The 20,008-nt window shown below is 35.2% G+C and overlaps 1 protein-coding gene across 2 annotated transcripts; it reads right to left on the minus strand.

The window, feature by feature from the left end:
• Positions 1–472: 472 nt before the first annotated feature.
• ETAA1 (ETAA1 activator of ATR kinase) lies at positions 473–17,244 on the minus strand. Of its 2 annotated transcripts, none has more exons than XM_081254729.1 (6): positions 16,904–17,244; positions 15,614–15,742; positions 15,265–15,341; positions 12,046–12,158; positions 9,736–11,783; positions 473–3,850 (listed from the first exon to the last, which is right to left on the minus strand). In XM_081254729.1, exons 1-6 carry the CDS (start codon positions 17,124–17,126, stop codon positions 3,723–3,725), a joined length of 2,718 nt encoding a protein of 905 aa, XP_081110855.1. In that variant the 5' UTR covers positions 17,127–17,244; the 3' UTR covers positions 473–3,722. The 2 variants fall into 2 exon arrangements, with proteins under 2 accessions (XP_081110855.1, XP_081110854.1); XM_081254728.1 differs by having other exon boundaries at positions 16,820–17,244.
• Between the last annotated feature and the right edge of the window lie 2,764 nt (positions 17,245–20,008).

Here is a 20,008-nt window from a genome sequence, read left to right on the forward strand (position 1 = left end):
ACATGGATGGATCTAGAGACTGTCATACAGAGTGAAGTAAGTCAGAAAGAGAAAAACAAATATCGTATATTAACGCATGTATGTGGAACCTAGAAAAATGGTACAGATGAACTGGTTTGCAGGACAGAAGTTGAGACACAGAGTAGAGAACAAACGTATGGACACCAAGGGGGGAAAACCGCGGCGGGATGGGGATGGTGGTGTGCTGAATTGGGCGATTGGGATTGACATGTATACACTGATGTGTATAAAATTGATGACTAATAAGAACCTGCAGTATAAACAAACAAACAAAAAGCCAACTAATACTAAACTTTCTTTCGATTATTTGTATGGAAATATGTTAATATAAATGTTTCAGACATTACATGAGATTTCTAAAAATCTTATATGTTCTGGTATAATGTTATAAGTCATAATTCTAGTTATTACTTTAAAATGTATATCTCAGAAATAACTAAATTTCCTTGTCAACTGCATTATTATGAACTGTCATCAAATCTTTAACCGTGGTGATTTTTAAGTCTTTTGTCTTTTACAGTCATTTCTGGGTGTACTCTGATGCTTTTGCAAAAATGTTCCTATAGAAGGGTTTCATCTTCAAGGAATTCATGGAAAAGACTCTTGACAAGTACAGGTTTCTGGTAACTGACTACACTGCTAAACTGAATGAATAAGTATTTTCAGAACTCAGATGGAAAACTGATAAATTCATAAAAGTGCAAACAAAAGATCAAGGTGAAAAAAAACTAATTACATGGAACTGAGTGACCTGATGAGGATGATTATAATTTTTGTGACTTTCTGTTTGAATAAAAAAAAAAAATCCCACAAGGACTCAGAGGTAAAAAATATACAAATCAATTTTCACTGCAAAGTAAAGGAGCTGTTACAGTGGAGGATTACTGGACTGAATGTCAATATTATGACATAGTATGAGTGTGTTTAGTGTTTGTTAATTGCAATCATTGCTGCTTTTGTTGTGGACATCCATTTACAATGCTTGGTGTCAGTTTATTTATCTCTTGTAAAAATAAAATACAGTGTGTGTGTGTGAAAATAAGAAAAAACAAAAAAACGGGCAACCCAACAGAAAAGGGTCTATATAAGCAACTCATAATTGAAGAAATTCAGATGGTATATAAACATATGAAAAAGGGCTCTACTTTACTAGTAGTAGGGAAATTGCCAATTAAAACCACAATAAGGTGTTAGTACACACACAACAGATTGTCAAGCATTTTAAAGTGTGATGGAACTGTAAAAGGTGCACATTTATAGGAAACAGCTTGGCATTATCTAATGACATTAAGGATATGTACTCTCTATGACACAGAGGTGCAAATACATGTCTGTCTGAGCCATCCCTCAGGATAGGCTGGCTGCAGTTTAATCCATGCCAGTGCAGGGATTTCCCTAAATAGTTCAGTTGGTGTATATATCCTGAACCTCAGTAATCTGACCATTGAAAGCCCATTTTTAACATTCACAAGCTAATAACAAGCACTAATTTTGCAATTGAAAAGACATTTTAAATGTTCATTATACAAATTAGCAAAGCCTGAAGTGTTGATCAGAGATAATACAGATAAACAACCAGAGTAAGGCTTTTCCGAACAAATGCTAGCTCACTGTCCTTGCTGTGGGAATTCTCAATTAGAACAACTTGTTGTCCTAGGTGTCAATTAAAATCAACCCACCGATGTTGGTCAAAAGGTACATACTTTCAGTTATGAATAAATTCTAAGAATCTAAAAAAAAAAAAAAAAAGAAGAGGAATCAGGATAGAAAAGGAATCTGTGAAGAGCATGTTCAGGCTCAGATTTGCTGGGTCACTCTTCCACCCCCATCCCTAGGTACTATAAGTCAGCCTTTAAAGAGAAAAGGGGTCATTTTAAAGAAAACTGTTAAGTAAACAGTAGCATAGGCTGTATTGAGAATATGACAAAATTATGGAAGAGATTCAAACAAAGAACTTTTTAGAAATATTACTAGAATACATATACTACTGAATAACATATAAGGCGTTATAGAACTGTCCAACAAAAGATACAAGAAATAAGTACCACAATGATAAGAGATCAATTCCAGTAAGGATGGTCAGGTACAATTGTCAAAGCAACTGAAATTTATTGGGCTGAGTCTTAATGATTGGACAGAATAGGCTAAAGGCATTCTAGAGAAATCAAGTGGTAGGCAGGGGGGAGCTTAAGCAAAAGTAGAGATATCCAAATAGTAAGAACACAGTGAAGCCATTTTACAAAAAGATAAAGATTCTCAGCTCTTCATTTTCTTACACAGGAAAACTCCTTATATTTATTTAGATACTCTTTTATATATTCTTAGGCAAATAATAAACATTACCTAGAATATGTTACTCCACTATATATATGAAAATACAATTTTCAAAATTGTGTATCTCTATAGAGCAATACCTTAACATGCATTTAATTACTTTGATATTATCATAGCTCTAAGATACCTGAATAGTGGTGAACACACTCATAGGTGTTTCACATTTATAACTTTCATCAGGTCTCCTAAAGCCATTTGGGATAAATAAAGCATTCTTACCGTCCTTATGCCCTCAGCTAAGATTTTTACTTCTGGCTTCACAAATTCCAAACAAGCAAAAATGAAAAAGAGAGTAACAGAGAAGAACAAATTAGCAAAGTCAGTAAATTAATCAAGGGAAAATTACGTAGTTATAGGAAAATTCAAAAAAGATTCTCATTTTTTATATCCTGGAATGGTTAATTCTTTAATATAAGAAACAATAAGCATTATTATCAGTCGCTTAATGTATTTTAGTTACTTTTTTTAAGTTTTATACTATAAAATAATTAATGCGCCCACAAACAAGTTATTTTATGTACAAATTAATACTCTGAAGCAAATGGTACCATTTGCCTAGGTATCCACTAGAATGAAAGAAATCATTCTAATCCTAGCACAGCTCCAACTTACCTTCTGGCTTTTGGAATAACAGTATTCATTTCTCATCTATACAGTGAAGAAGCTGGACCAGATGATATCTAAAGTTTCTGACAGTTCTAAATGTTACTGATGGTACACTACTTATATAGCTAATCCACATTCTTCTTTCAAAACTAAACTTCTTAAATCAGCATTTTCCCTAAAAATGGTGGGAAGTTTCCAAAATGTATTACATTTTAGAAAATGTTAAATTCACATCTATTACAAACTAGGAATTGAAAATAGTAATTTTCTTATGAAGTCCTTTATTTCTTACCAATCATGTTCCTAAGAATATGGAAGTATTAATTAAAATTCAGAAATGTATAAAAACCTTAAGGAACAGTTATTGAAAAAAAGCTATAAAGAAATAGTCTCTATTAGTAAGTTGAAGCTTTGTATTAGGAAAAGACTTATTACAATAAAAGTGAAGTGGATTATCTATTTTTTGATGATCCTCTGCAATCACAGTATTTAAAAATAAAACTACTTTCCTCTGTATGATTCTACTACATAATTGCTAACTTTCCTAAATTTCCAAAACTTACATGCAATTACTGTCACATACATCTCCAAGGAAAGGTTTCACTGACCACTGTAAACACTGATTTATTAAATAAAGTAGAAGTCCATGCTTTATAACTCAGCATTAAATTTCTCATAGAGAAATCAAGAAAAAATATTTCCTATCATAGATAGTTATCAACTGTCTTTGTTACCTCCCAAGTAACATTTCATTAAAGAAATCAAGTTAAGTGGGAGCTGTCTTTCTTTACAGATGATGCCTGTGCTTTGGCCATTCTTCGAACCAGCGCTTCTTGTCTTTTTCTCTGTATTTCTTCAGGAGAATACTTTCTATTTTTCTCTTCTTCCTCTAAAAATGAAACCAAATATAGATATTAGCTTTACAGACTATATAGTTGTTCTGAATAAGTTTTAATTTTTACTTTTTTATTACCCAGATTTGCTACATTTGTTTCGTTATTAAACTATACTTTACTAAATATAAGACTACAAGTACAGATACAGTACAGTACAAGGCTCTAGGCCAAAATAAAATCAAGCACTGATCAATCTGTTTGATGCACTCTTTTCACAGTGAGATAAAATCCATTTGATTAAAACCTGTACATTTTGACTACCCAGCAAATAATTTTTGTGAACAATGACATCTAATTTATATAACCAATAAATGAATATATTTTAAAAACAAATTGGAATTTTAAATGTTACATAAATTGTAATGGAAAAGTAGTCAAAATATAATGGATTAAATTAGATACCAATACCTCAAAGAGTATATTTTTACTATAAGATATCCCATGTTAATATTCCTACTCCTACTTTTTTTCCTCTACAAAACTCCAAGATTTTCATTTCAGCTATCCAGGAAAAATATTTTGGAGTAAGAGAGTGAAATCTAGCATATCAATAAACATGTAACTCACTGTCAGATATTATATTTTTATTCAGAAGATATATTTTCTACAAACATTGGAAAACTATTTCAAGAAGCAGGATATCTGAATAAAATTTTCAATATGAATGTCATTTTTTGTTGTCGTTGTTGTTGTTTTTGTGGTACGCGGGCCTCTCACTGTTGTGGCCTCTCCCGTTGCGGAGCACAAGTTCCGGACACGCAGGCTCAGCGGCCATGGCTCACGGGCCCAGTCGCTCTGCGGCATGTGGGATCTTCCCAGACCAGGGCACGAACCCGTGTCCCCTGCATTAACAGGAGGACTCTCAACCACTGCGCCACCAGGGAAGCCCCTGAATGTCTTTTAATATATAGAATATGAAGCATTCTGATATATTCTTATGCAACACACTTTAGTGTATACTTCAGATAAGCCTACTATAAAATAAACAATGTTTTAAATTAGATAAATGAAAATGAGAAAGTTCTATTTTAATAACACATCCAATTCTGCCTCTACCAAAATTCTGACTTCTAATAAAATTAATTCCACAGTTAAATCACTCTGGGTTAAGGTATTAGATTATCTATGTAATGCTATAAAAATCAAACTTTAAAATTAGCAAACCTATTTTCTCATATAATAATGTTTTAAAATCAAGCCCATCATCCTATTTTTTTTTTTTTTTTTTTTTTTTTGGTACGCGGGCCTCTCACTGCTGTGGCCTCTCCCGTTGCGGAGCACAGGCTCCAGACGCACAGGCTCGGCAGCCATGGCTCACGGGCCCAGCAGCTCCGCAGCATGTGGGATCTTCCCAGACCGGGGCACGAACACGTGTCCCCTGCATCGGCAGGCGGACTCTCAACCACTGTGCCACCAGGGAAGCCCCCTAATACATATTTAAGTGACCGTGTATTGGTAAAACTGTTTATGTTGTAAAATCTACCTTTCAGAGAAGTAAATAAGAATTTGCAGCACTGTCAGCAGAGAAATATTATTTACACTGACGTCTAGACAGAGGTTCAGAATTTAGTTGTTATGACATTTCTCTTGTTAACTAAGGTAGATATTTACTCAAAATATACCATCTGTCTCCTCTTCTTTCCTCAGTATAATCAGAAATGAGAGAAGGTGTTCAGGGTAAGAGACATATATCTCAAACTCCCTGGATGATTCTGTTGCCTTTTATTTTCTACATCAATTATCTCACAGACTGTAGCTATTTTTTCTTAGAGAATAATACTAAAATGTACTTTAAAATTATCTTGACTAATTTATCTATTATTTTAGTCTGAAAGCTGAGAAACACAAGAAACTCAGAATACACACACACAATTTACATTCAGTTGACCATAAATTTGGAAGGAAAATAGGTTAATAATCCATGATGGCAGAAAAGAACATAGCTCCCTAAAACTGGCCTTACAGCTGGTTCTGTGATATTAATAAAGTCTCATTAGGCAAATCTGATTTCAAGAGAGTCATTCATTTCTCCCATCAGCACTTCCTTTAACACAATCTGCAATAAAAATACATAGCAAGGTCTCAAACTATTGCGAGGCACAAAGCAAGAGTGGCTCTTTTTAATCTTAATCCCAAAGCAGGAGTCAGGAAACGTTTTTCTTCTGTAAAAGGCCAGAAAGTATGTTAACCTTTAAGAGGCATGTGATTTCTTGTTGCAACTATTCAGTTTTGTCCTTGCAGCATGAAAACAGCAATGGACGATACATGTAAGTAAATGATGTGGCCATGTTCAAATAAAACTTTGTTTATGGACAATGAAGTATGAATTCCATATAGTTTTCAAAAGTCATGAAGTATTATTCTTCTCTTGATTTTTTTCAACCACTTAAAATGTGAAAGTGGGACTTCCCTGGTGGTGCAGTGGTTAAGAATCTGCTTGGCAGTGCAACGAACATGGGTTTGATCCCTGGTCCGGGAAGATCTCACATGTTGTGGAGCAACTAAGCCCATGCACCACAACTACTGAGCCTACGCTCTAGAGCCTGCGAGCCCCAACTACTGAGCCCACGCGCCGCAAGTACTGAAGCCCACGCGCCCTAGAGCCCGTGCGCCACAACTACTGGGCCTGCGTCCTGCAACTACTGAAGCCTGCACGCCTAGAGCCCGTGCTCTGCAATAACAGAAGCCAACCGCAATGAGAAGCCCGTGCACCACAACTCAGAGTAGCCCCTGCTCACCACAACTAGAGAAAGCCCGCTCACAGCAACGAAGAATCAATGTGGCCAAAAATAAATAAATAAATAAAATGCGAAACTCATCTTAGTATGCTGGCTGTACAAAAGCAGGCTATACAGGCTGGATTTGGACAGGCCACAGTTAGCCAAATCTAGCTTAAAGCAATGAGGTAGTTAGAAGGGTTTTGTTTCAAAGATATTTCCTGGAGAGCAGCTTGCTATACCAAAGTAAGAGGAAATAGAAACAACAGAAAATATCAACAATGTTAATATTAATTAGAATATTAGGCACTATCAATAATAACAGAAAAATTGTAAAGTAAGCTGAAAGGCAGATTATCCATCCATAAAAAAAAATGCAGATAAGACAGGAGACAGGAGTTTTGGAAAAACTCAAATATTCCGGAGAGATTTAGTTTTTAATGGAATTACAACCATAAGTAAATAAATTCATGTTGGAACCATGCTTCAATTAATTACACTTATTTAAACATAAACTTAAATGTTTAAAACTATTATAGACAACAATTTTGCAGCTTCAAAATTTCTAGTTTGGGTGACAATGTAGAGAAGTATTCATTGTCAGTGCTGATAAGAATATAAATTGATGCAATTGGGGGGACGATTTAGAGATACCATCAAAATTTAAAACATTCTGAACTTTACATAAATTTTCAGTAATTAACATACAATCACACAAGTGTGTGTAAATTTATGTAGAAGAATATTCCCTGGAGGACTGTACTGTTGTTTATAATGCAAAAAACTGCAATCAAACTAAACCTCCATCAACAGAGAAACCGTTAAATTATGGTACATCCATATAATGACATACTATGTAGTCACTCAAAGGACTAAAGCAAATCTATATGTACTAACAGGAAAAGATAGTTAAAATGTATTAAGTGAAAGCAAAACCAAGTTGCCAGATGGTATGTACTATATAATTTCCCTGAGGAATGGTTGGAGGAAAGGAGAAATAGAGGACTTACCTTTTTACTTCAAGTTAATCTATACTGTTTTCTTTATTTTTATAAAACTACATATTACTGTTACAATTTTTTTTAAAGGGAAGGATCACTTAAATAGGAAAGTTGTAGCAATAATGCCAAGAAAAGCATCATCTAAACAGAAAACAATCATGTTAAAAGATACTAAAAACTCCCTTACCATAGAAGAATTGATCTACGTAATAGGTAAGAATCCTAATGTTTAGCCCCAAGTGAGGGAGACTGATTAAGGAAATCTATAATTACAAGCTAGCATAGTAAATGCTGTAACAGAAGTTAGCACTGGGTATCGGAGAAACCCAGAGAGAGCGAACCTTAATCACTCTGCGGGGTTAGAAACGCACTGGGTTTTAAAGGATAAACAGAAAAGAGCCAGCAGATTTGGCGTATGCATGTGGGGGCACTAGGTTTCTGGTGAAGAGCCCTGGGCATTAAGAAGCACATGTAGTTATGCCAGAAATATTCCCTTTTAAAAACTACTACAGTATCAGTGAATGACAGACTTTTCACATTATATTGCATGATGTTCATTCAAATATTTATTAAACATCTAACTGGCAGCTGCTGTGGTAGGCCTAGGTATTCACTGATGAGACAGTTATCAATATTTGATTGCAAACTGTGATAAAAGAAATTAAGGAAATAAGAGAGATGACTGAAAATAACAAGGAAAGCATTTATAGACTGTTGAAGGAAGGCATCTGTGAAACAGTAATATCAATACTGAAACTGAGACCTAAGGATAAAAAAGCACCAACTAGACTTCTCTGGTGGCGCAGCGGTTAAGAATCCACCTGCCAATGCAGGGGACACGGGTTCAAGCCCTGGTCTGGGAAGATCCCACATGCCATGGAGCAACTAAGCCCACGCACCACAACTACTGAGCCTGCGCTCTAGAGCCTGCAAGCCACAACTACTGAGCCCACACACCACAACTACTGAAGCTCACGTGCCTAGAGCCCATGATCTGTAACAAGAGAAGCCACCACAATGAGAAGCCCATGCTCCGCAACAAAAAGTAGCCCCTGCTCGCCGCAACTGGAGAAAGACCACGTGCAACAGTGAAGACCCAACGCAGCCACAAATAAATAAATAAATATATATATATTTTTAAAAAGCACCAGCCAAAGGAGGAGTGGCGGTCACATGCTGGGAAGCAGTGTTAGCTGGGACTAGCAGTCAAAGCTCCTGAACTAGAAAAGAACCTATTCTGTTTGAGGAACTGAAGTACAGCTGGTGTAGCTGAAGCCTAATAGGTAAGGCAAAAAAAGAGGACAGGAAGGTTAAGGAGAGATAATCCATGGTCTTGTAGATCACAGGGTAAAGTCTGGATTTATTTGAAATATGACGGACAGTGGCTGAAGGTTGTCTTTAAGCATACAAATGCCATATTTGTTTTTTATTTTTTCTCTTGTTTTAAAAGATGATTCTGCTGTTTGGAGACTAGAATTGACAGGGAACAGGTAAAAGAACTGCCGTAGTCCAGTCAGGAAACGTTGGCTTGGATAAGGGTGGTAGCAGGAGACAGTGAGAAAAATGGACAGTTTTCAGATACATTTTTTGAGGTAGAAACAATGGAACCTGATAGAAAGGAGAACTGGGGAAAAGAAGAACTGGAAAGAATCAAAGATCACAGGATGTACTGAGTAAGTAAATAACAGCTCTAACCATCATAACTAACAGTTTTATATCAGATGGTATTCTAGCAAAGGCATTTAACTAGAATGCTCTAAATCTTCAAATATTGTTCACCTCAATATTCTGCTAAACATAGGAGTAAGATTATTCAAATTTTAAAACAATGAGATATTTAGTGAACACAAGGAATCTTCACACAGTAATACATGAATCTGTAAGTAAAATTTTCCAGGAAATAATTCAGAAAACATTCAACACATAGTTATCGAGGGCCTACTATACACTAGTCACTGTATTAAATGTTGGCAAAGAATTCGATGCAGTCTTCTAAAAACATAAATCACCCAGTGTTTGTATATTCCAGCATCATTATTTTTAAGAATCACTTTAAGATGTCTAGTTAAACATCATAGTTTTTAACTTGTATGTTATGCAAATTCAATAAAACAAATAACTAGTTTGGTTACTTTTCAAAGAAAATTATTTCATACATACCTTTTGAAGTTTGTTTCAAAGATTCAGAAAAATTCACCAAAGACTGCTGTTGAACAGCCTTCCCACATAATGGGTTGGCAGTTTTATTTTTTTGCAAACCCTGTGTGATTTTGGTACCAGAAATACTTCCTGTTATACAATTGTTATTAAACTGAGAAAGAATTTGAGAATTTTTCATCTTTGTAAACATGTACTTAGAAAATCTCACTGCTCTGTTAAAGTCACTCTGAGCTTCATCTGTTACGGTGCTATGCGATAGATGTGGAGTACTCAATTTCTTATTAGCAGCAATTTCTGTACTCATACGATCTGAACTCACATTCAAACTTGAACTTCCTGTAAGAACCGATTTGGAACTATTCACTTGTTTTGGAACATCAGTGTTATTCCAAGAGACATGCAGATTATTGATCTGACAATTTGAGTTCTTAGAATATATAGTCAAATTTGTCGTGGCACCTAAAAATCCCGGAGAATTTCCACAAACTTCCCTTTTCTCCATCTTCATTGATTTATTTATTTGTAAGCTATCTGTCAATGAAGATGTTTGCACTGAAACGCTGTTCAGATTCAAATGCTTTGATTGCACCAAATGACTTCCTTGTTTAGGTGTAGTAAACACATTTTTGGCTCCATGTTTAGAACTATTATTGATCCCAAGTACACTTTCTGATGTCTTTCTGTCCACTCTAATGTCTTGTTCCTGAGTTAGTCTTTCAATATCATCACACGCTTGGTATAATAAATCATCATCTACATCATCTGCTTCCCAGGTATTCTCTAAGTGATGACAGGCTTTAACAATTTCATTGGTAAATGATGTATCATTCCAATCATCAAAGAAAGAACCAAGCTTTGATGCATTAGTCTGATTTGGGTTACAAACACTGGTTTTATTGCCCAAAGTTGCAGAGCCTAAAGGCTCGACATTAGTAGGTGCCTTCACAGACTGATTAAAAATGGACTTATTTTTTTGTTCATTGGAACATCCTGGGTTCAAAGTAGACTTTTTTTCAGAAGCATTTACATTAGAAGTAAATTTAATATGAGTATCTTCATTTACTTTTGCCAGATTAGATGCAACTGCACAGTCCTGAATTTTGTCTTGAACAACAATTGTATTAAAAGATTTCTCCAATTTCATTTTATTTCTAGTGGATGATAATTTATTTGGTTTATCATTCGGCTTTGGTGAAAATCTGTATTTTGCAGCATCTGTTAATTCACTGTTCCATGTCTTTGAAGGAAGATCTTGTAAAATTTTTGAATCTCTTAACCTGGTATCTAGACTTGTATTCATTCCTGACTTACTTTTACCATTTTTACTGTTAAAGGTACAAATTTCCTTTTGATCAGTAATCTGGGCCATTTCAGGGGCAGGGAAAAGTTCAGACATTTCAATATTTTGCATAACAAAAGGTTCATTACTTAGTAAGTTTTCCCAATCATCCTCAAAATCACTGGTAGTATATGTATCACTGTGCTTATTAAAAGCTCCTGGTTCCTTAGTACAGGAAGTCACATATGATTTTGCCATTCCAGGATTATCTACTTGACGAGAAAGTGATCCTTGGGTTTTATTTGGTAGTTTTTCAGTGACCAGAGTTTCATTAGTAATGATGTTCTCCTCTTTCAAAGTGTTTTTCTTTCCAAAGGTAGTATCACCGGTGTTCAAGAAAGCATGTGACAGATCTTGGCTTAACTGTCCACTACATTTCTGAGTAGAACCATCAAAAATGGCGATAAAGGCTGCTTCAGCATTTTGGTCAAATGGCTTCTGACTGCTATTTTGATCATTTACCACAAATATCCTGTTTTCTTTCATTGGCTTCTTTATCATAGCATTATCTATTTCAGGAACTATATCATGTAGTAACTGCATCTGTACATTATCTCTGTAATTATTTGAAGTCTCTGCTTCTGAAATCATCTGGATAAGATCATGACTTCTCTTGTTTTCCTCCTGAATCACATCTAGCTCTTCCATATTTTTATCAAATTGCTTAGCCAATTTCATAAGTTCCTCCTCCTGATTTTGTGATTTTAACCTATTAAACAAATATTTGAAAAATTACAACTAAGTAAAGTTCTAAGGGTCATAAATATTCAGTTGTTATTTAACATATTTGAATGTTAAAACTCAAAAGTTTTAACACATACTGATATTATAATTATTTTAAGTCAAAATTTTACATGTCAAAATTAAGGAAAATAACTTATAACTATTTTGACATATTCGCAAAACCCAAACAGAATATTAAAAATATTTACTTCACTGAACGTTAGAAAAACTGCAAAGTTTGAACTTACTTTGTGCAGCTGAGTTTTGCTCTTGATTTTCCTTTTGCTACACTAGGAGTGCAAGGAATAGCAGTTGCACCAATCCACACGCCCAGCATGGAGTCTGTTGTTGGTTTCTCATCCTTTGGCAGAAAGGGAAAAAAAAGAGGTGTAAAAGTACCAAAACCAACCTAACAAAAATCCACTTTAATTATGCTGAATTATTTTCTTAAAGCAATAATTTCTGGTAAGGTGATAGCTACTAAACAAACTCCAAAACAATGAGAAGATGGAGGACAGCACTAACAAGCTGCAAGAAGTGATCTATTTATGTTTCTGGGAATGAAAACACTCAGAATTGGGAATTCCTTATTTTCAAAAAAATTTTGTTTTTAAGAATTTAATTAATTAGGAAATGCATATTCAATAGTAAAAGCACATGTTTTTATCAAAAGAAAACTGAACAACTTATTTCAGTTGTCATAAGGTATTCATAAAACAAACATTAGTATCAGAAATAAACCATGTAGCAGGAATCATCAGTATTATGAATAAAGAGAGATACATATGGAGTTTTTTTTGTATCACCTGATTCTCCAAATTTTCCCTATCCCCATTATAACACTTATCCAAAGTTGGGACAATCCATGTTGACCTTAATTGACAACACTTAGGTAGAATTAAGACAACTTAGAATTAAATCAGGACCAAGTTAGAGATAAGTGCAAGGTTAGAACTGATGCTATGAATGAGGGATAAGAACAAAAAGTAAGTAGAGAAAGCAGGTAAAGAAGTTTAACCAGTATTAAGGCTAGAAAAAAGCCATTTTAGTCCTGGATCTTTTTGCTATACCCTTCAGTCACTTGATCATGCATAAAATTAGAGAATAAATTTGTGTATTAGTTACAAACCAAACCAATAAATTAAACAAGTTAATCATTTTCTAGTCTACTTTTATAGTACCTAGAATGAGCATAAACAAGCAACTATCACACAAATTAAAATAATCTTATTACTAGATGATAGATCACTTGAAGGCAAGGACTATTCCTGATAGTTCAGCATCTAGCAAAATGCTGAGCATAAAGATGTCAGTTCATGTTTATTCACTAGAAAGTTAGGTGAAAAGATACCTACAACTTGGTATTTCAAAATCCTCAATCAACAAGCAGTTTTCTTAGATGTCCAGTTGAACCTAGTAGATTTTAGCTTTGCAAAATACCCAAGAAAAGCAATAATTTTGATTTTAGACGCAATACATATTTTCCCTTTTGTTTCAACAATCTTGAATTTAGGGAAAAATAACATTCTTAATGATTTCATTATGGATTTTTTTGGGTCCATTTACCAAGTAATTTTAAATTCATTCCATTTTTAGAATATAAAAGTATGATAACTTTATACATCTAGTTATATATATACATGGGTCCTGTGTTTTTTTATAGTATTTTAATAGTATTTGTAAATGTTATATTTTTTAAATTTCCTCATCAATAATTACATAACTACAATAATTATAATCCAGGTGCTGTAAAAGGTATCTAAGCACATATCTTAGAGTATACTGTGCAGAGTTGTAAAAATGATGGAAAAATATACACCACCTTCAAAAAACAACATTGTACAAAAAGAATCCCTGAAGAAAGCAAAATGACTGACCAATTAAAAGAGCAAATTAAAAAAAATGTCATCTCTGGAACTATTAAGGTGACTTAAATAATTATTTGAGGAGGATAACTCACCTAAAAATAAACAACATGAATATGTCATTCTGAGAAAATGACAAGTTCTTAAAATGACCTTGATATTACCAAAGATTTATGTGCTTTAAAAGTGCTCAGTTGAAAATGGTAATATTTAAAAGCAACTAATTTCACTGTACTTTTTCTTATATACAAGTTACCACTTGCATACTGTTGCCATTTCTTTATGTGAGCTATTATTTCCAGCCCACTTAGGTAAAGAGTCCAATAATTTACTCAATTATCTTTTTATCACTATTGAGGCTGGCCAGCCCAAACACATTTTATTATGTTTCTTTCACGTGAAACCCACAATTAATAAAGATCTATTGTTAACTTATGAAGCAAGCAGTATATGGTATAAAGGCTATTTAACTAATGAACTGTATGTAAAATGCATTTCTATGACATGCCAAACATGGAATATAGAGCTAGTAGCAACAGAGTTGTTTTGACTGTGTTAGTTGTAATTCTGGATGTTTTATAGTTGCTAAGAAAAACTTTATTTCCTGTCTCCTCCACTTGGATGATGGTGATCCTTGCAACCACAGTTTGGGCCAGTGTCATCTCTTGTTTATGGTCAACATATAGTCATTATCAAAGGGCATTTCAAGGAAAAATACTAAACTTCCTATGGAGTAGATACTAAGCAAAAATTGGGTGTTTCCTGGATTTAAATGTTGCTAAATAAGAAAAAGATAAAGGAAAGAGGTCCAGAACAGAGGTTGACCTAAACTTATACTTCTCTTACACTCAAGCATTACAAGAGCTGAAATAAAGAAGGAATTTTTGAATACAGTTCTGTTATAGCAAATAATTTAACTATCATAATTAACTTTAACCTAGCATTTGTAGTGCTCTGTAGTTTACACAGAATTTTTATCCAATTCAGTAATCATAATAATCCAAGAAAGAGAGCAATACAAGTAATAATTCTATTTTAATGGCTGAATGAACTAAAGTTCTGAGAGTTTAAGGGACTTGCTTAGGGTCATGCAGCATAGGAGGCAGACTGAGAACTAACTCCAAATCCAATGTTTTTTCCATTTTTATGTTTCTTGATGATATTATAAGCCAACAAGTATTAAGAAAAGCAGTTTCAATGAGGAAAAGGTGTGCTATAGACAGGAAAAAGAAATACCCATCACCAAAAACTTAGAAGTTTAAACTTTTATTGTCTGATTCTACTCTTTTAGTAACTTGAAAAATGATACCATATATTGTTAAATAACATTAAAAACAAAATAAACACAAAGCTCTAGTTAAAAATCATCATTCTAAAAAAGTATATACATGTGCTTAGGAAAATATATATTACCAATTTTAAATTATGGTCCTTTTTTCAAAACATGAATTTCAGTGGTAGAAAAGGTAAAAATCTTTGCTGCTGTTTTTAAAAAAGAGAATTGAATAAGACGACATATTTTTCACATAAATGAACTATAAAGAAAAACTTAGTGGCATATTTTCACTGTTTTAAAATAAACTATAAAATACTGATATTTACCTGAGGAGCAATGCGATTAACAATATGTGAGATTTCATCACTATCTGTAGTGTAAATCTGCTTTTTTCTTCCTTTACCTAAAGAAACAAAGACATTTCTATAAATTAAAAACAAAAAACTAATTTTTAAAAATAGTGGTCACATCTTAGAATACAATTTTAATTAGCATGGCTTAGATCACTACGCATTCTGACATTACACGCTTATCACAGCAACATGATCACTTAATATTCTCAAAAAACATTTGCTGTATAAAAGTTCCTGATGTGGATACCCGACTGAAATTCTACAGTTAAATCCTAATCATTAATCAAATATTCACCCAGATAAAAATGTTTTAACAAATTACCTAATTGTTTTGTCATTGGAGAATTCTGATCCCAAAAGATATCATTCTGTCCATCTGGATCATTAGGAGAACTGAAGGCAGATGACAATAAATCCATTTGCAGCATTCTCTTTGGTGTCTCATACATTTCTATATAAAATAAGATTAAAATAACAATTGTTGCATTTTAAAGCATTACTTTACTTCATAATACCCCAATGTTAAATACCAGCTTAGACTAAATTTTTTTATAGTCCAATTATAAATTTCTTTCCCAGAGATGATTATATTACTTTAGCCACAACTGAAATGTTTCACATAAAATCCCTGTAGTACTTCGTAAGTTTGACATTGTAAATAGCAAGTATTTTAACACAATCTAATAGCTCTATAAATGTACAATACTGTATAACCTAGTCATTCCATTCATTACCCCTGGAACTAGGAGGTTTGCGGAAGCACCTGTAATTTACAGATACATTTCAAAAATCAAAAGCATTTCAACAGAAACTTCAGAAAAAGTCTATGTTTAGCTTCCTTTTGCCAACTCTATCCAACTTATACTAATTACTTCAAAAAGCTTTAGTGAGCCATTTCTTGGTTTTGTCTAGTATCACTTTGTTTTTGTTTATTCTGCAATTGCTTTGTCAAACTAAAAACAAGTAAGGTAATAAAAGCTGTGTTTTAAGAACATGCTCTAGGAAAGAGCTCTCATATGAGTTTCAATTCCTACCAGGATTTATTAGGAAAAATTGAACACCAAAAAGTGATCAGAATGAAATACTCAGGGGCCCTTGGTTTCCTACCATGAGGAACATTATACAAAGGAACTTCCGGTTTATTCATAACGAGTTGAGACATCACCAAGGCTTTGAGGATAGAGATAGCTATATATTCCACACGGCCCCTTCTCTAAGTCAGATCAGGGCAAAAAGTTTAAGGGGAAATAATTCCCGTAGGAATAAGCAGAAGGCACAAGATAATATTTCTCCTCGCTCTGCCACTATTGATGCCTGGAGGAGCAGCCTACAAATTAGCCTTCCTCCCTCCAACAGGTAAACCCCACAATCTATTCCTGTGGCAGGGGCGACAAGTGGGTTGTCACGCCTAACGGGGCAGTGCCCACACTCGGGGATGAAAGCCCTGGGGGAGTGGTGTCGCGTTAATTTTGGACTCACGAGGGAGAAGCCCAGGGAAAGAAAACACAACTTCAGACTCCACTCCCACCTGCACCCGGGGTTTCCCAGTCACGAGCTGGCCTCTGAAGCTGCGGCGCCGAAGCCCAGGGAGGCCCCGCTGCCCACGTCTCACCCTCGGGGTTACTTTTACTGCACGAAGCGGCTACTGGAGGCTGCTCTTGCTGCGGCAGGGGCCGGGGAGGCCTCTCTCCAGCCCCACAGGGCCCTGAACCGCGGGCCGACCTCAGCCGCCTCTTCCCCGTTTCGACCACCAAGCTGCATTCCTCAGTCGCCGCCGCTTTGCGCGGCGTGTTCTTCAGGCCAGGGCTGTCCCCATATTTCCTTCGCCGACTCATTGCGTAGGACGCCCTCCACCAGCCGCTTCTCCTTTCACATTTTGCAACGGGAGGAGTAGAGCGACGGAACCACGGAACTACAAGCGGGAGCCCGCGGCAACGGCCGCCGCCATTTTGGCCGGTGGGACGTTCGTAAGAGGCGGATTCTGATTGGCTGCGTCCAGACGAGGGGCGGGGCGGCCAGGGTGCAAGCGGCGCGCTTCGGCAGCCCGCATAGCGAACCTGCTCTACTCAGCTCGGATTCGTCCGGATAGGAACTGGTAGTAAGGGACAGCCGTCTGGCCACCATAGCTGAGAATGAGAGCATGCGACGTGGAAAGAATCCACTGGCATCTTTGTATTGAGCTTACTCGGATTCAGGTTCTTGTGGGGTTTAATATTTAGAAGAAGAGGAAATACAAGGTATAGATTAAGAAGGAAGGCATGGAGGATATGTGCAGAGAAAATCAAAACATGTAGGAAAAGTTATTAACTTCATAAATTAACAGAGTTGCTGATATGAAGTCAATATTCGAAGATCAATCATGCTTCAATAGATTAATAATAAATTGACTTTTTAAAAAAATATGATTTATAGTAGCATACAAGGTATCAATTAACTAGGAATAGATTTAACCAGATTGCAACACCCCTACAGAGAGAATTATGAAATATTTTTGAAAGAAATTGAACACCTAATAAATGGAGAATTATACTATGTTCATAGGTTGCAAGACTCAATATTGTTATGATGTTCTTCCCAAATTTATCTATAGATTCAATGCAAATCCATTCAAAATGGCAGTAGGTGTGTGTATCTATGTGTGTAATATGGCAAGTTTATTTTAAAATGAACATGGAAATGCAAAAGGCTAAAAATATCCAAGGAACTCTTGAAGATCTCCTGAAAAACAATAAAGTTGGATCTCTACCAGTTAGTTAAGACAGTGTGGCAATGGTGAAAGGCTAGACAAATAGATGAAAGAAACAGAATAAATGGCTCAGATACAGATGTCTACATAAATGTACAGTTGATTAAAACAAAGATGACCCTCCTGAGCAGTGTGAAAAGGACTTTTTGATAATAAATATTGCTTAGTCAATTTGATATACACATGGAAAAAGAAACTTAATCTCTGCCTCAAAACATATCCTCAAATCAAATGCAAATTGATTATATATTGAATTGTAAAAGATAATATTCTATAAGATGGTATAAATTGTCTTCATTACAGAAAATGAATTTTAAATGGAACAAAAAGTCACCAACTATAAAGAAAATAATTATAAATGTGACTACATTAAATTCATAACTTAAGAACTTCTGTCTGTCCAAAAACATTAAGGAGAATGAAAGGCAAGGCACAAATTGGAAGAAGATATTTACAATATGCAAAAGTAAGGGCCCATATATAAAATATATGAAGAACAGATATAAATCACTAAGGAAATGATTCACCACTGTTAAGAAAAATGGGTCAGGGGCTTCCCTGGTGGCACAGTGGTTGAGAGTCCGCCTGCCGATGCAGGGGACACGGGTTCGTGCTCCGGTCTGGGAAGATCCCACATGCCGCTGAGCGGCTGGGCCCGTGAGCCATGGCCGCTGAGCCTGCGCGTCCGGAGCCTGTGCTCCGCAACAGAAGAGGCCACAACAGTGAGAGGCCCGTGTACCGCAAAAAAAAAAAAAAAAAAGAAAAAGAAAAATGGGTCAGATATAATACTTCAGCAGTCTCTGCAAAAGAAAATCAAAGTGATCAACAAATTTGTGAAAAGTTTGTTTGCTCAACCTCATTTGTAATGAGGAAAATGAAAATTAAAACCACAATATGATACTCTTTTACACCCATCAGAATAGCTAGAATTAAAAAGACTGACAATAAGGGTATCAAGTAAGTAAAACAGTGATGAAACCACAGCCACAGCTAACCCAGAGCCAGAGGCCCCAGTCAATGGGAACTGTCACAGAACTGCTGGTGAGGGTATGACTTGGTCCAACAATTTGGAAAACAGGTTTTGACTTAGCAGTTCCACTCCTAGGACTATAACCAATGGAAATTCATGGACTTGTGCATCAAGATACATTTTATAAAAATGCTTTTAGCAGGTAAATTCAAAATTGCCCTAAACTGGAAGCCAACCCAATACCCTTCAGCAGTAGAGTGGGTAAATATGTTGAGCTATATTTGCTCAACAAAATGCTACATAGTAATGAAAATGAAAAACTACAGCTCCTTTCAACAACAAGGAAAAAAATCTCATAAACATAAACTTGAGCAAAAGAAGCCAGACTACCTACTCCTTCCTCTGCAAGAATAGTATATAACTCCATTTACATAAATTCCAATAGGCAAAATTAAACTATATTGTATAGGGATGTAAGCTTAAGTGATAAAATTATAAAGAACAATCAAGAAAGTGATTACCATAAAAGTCAGGATAATGGTTACTTTGGGGAAGCGAGAAGAGGCAATGATTAGAAGCCAAGAGGGAAGGGGAGTATCTGATGTGTTGGCTTTGTTCATTGCAGTGTTTTAGTTGCTGGTTTTGTGATAATTTATTGAGCTGAACATGTCATTTTGTTTACTTTCCTGTATACATGTTATATTTATCAATAAAAATGTTTTAAATTTTTAATGTAAGGAAAAATCTTTGTTTCTACTGAAGAACTGATTTATATTCCTTTTTTGTAATTTACTCTGTTTTTATTCTTTAGTTAGGCTGACAGGAATCCTAGACCTAAATCTGAGGTTCTAGCGATTATGTAAAACATCGTGATCAAATAATTATTTTCTTTTTCCTCAGCACTTGACTTTCTACTAATATTTCTCTTGCTATTGTTGCAGGAGAAGAGGGAGGGAGAGAAAGGTCATGTCCCAGGTCTCAAGCAAGGTCCTGGGATGGGC

Source organism: Mesoplodon bidens, assembly GCF_964165515.1.
Source record: "Mesoplodon bidens genome assembly, chromosome: 14".
NCBI classification, from domain to species: Eukaryota; Metazoa; Chordata; class Mammalia; order Artiodactyla; family Ziphiidae; genus Mesoplodon; species Mesoplodon bidens.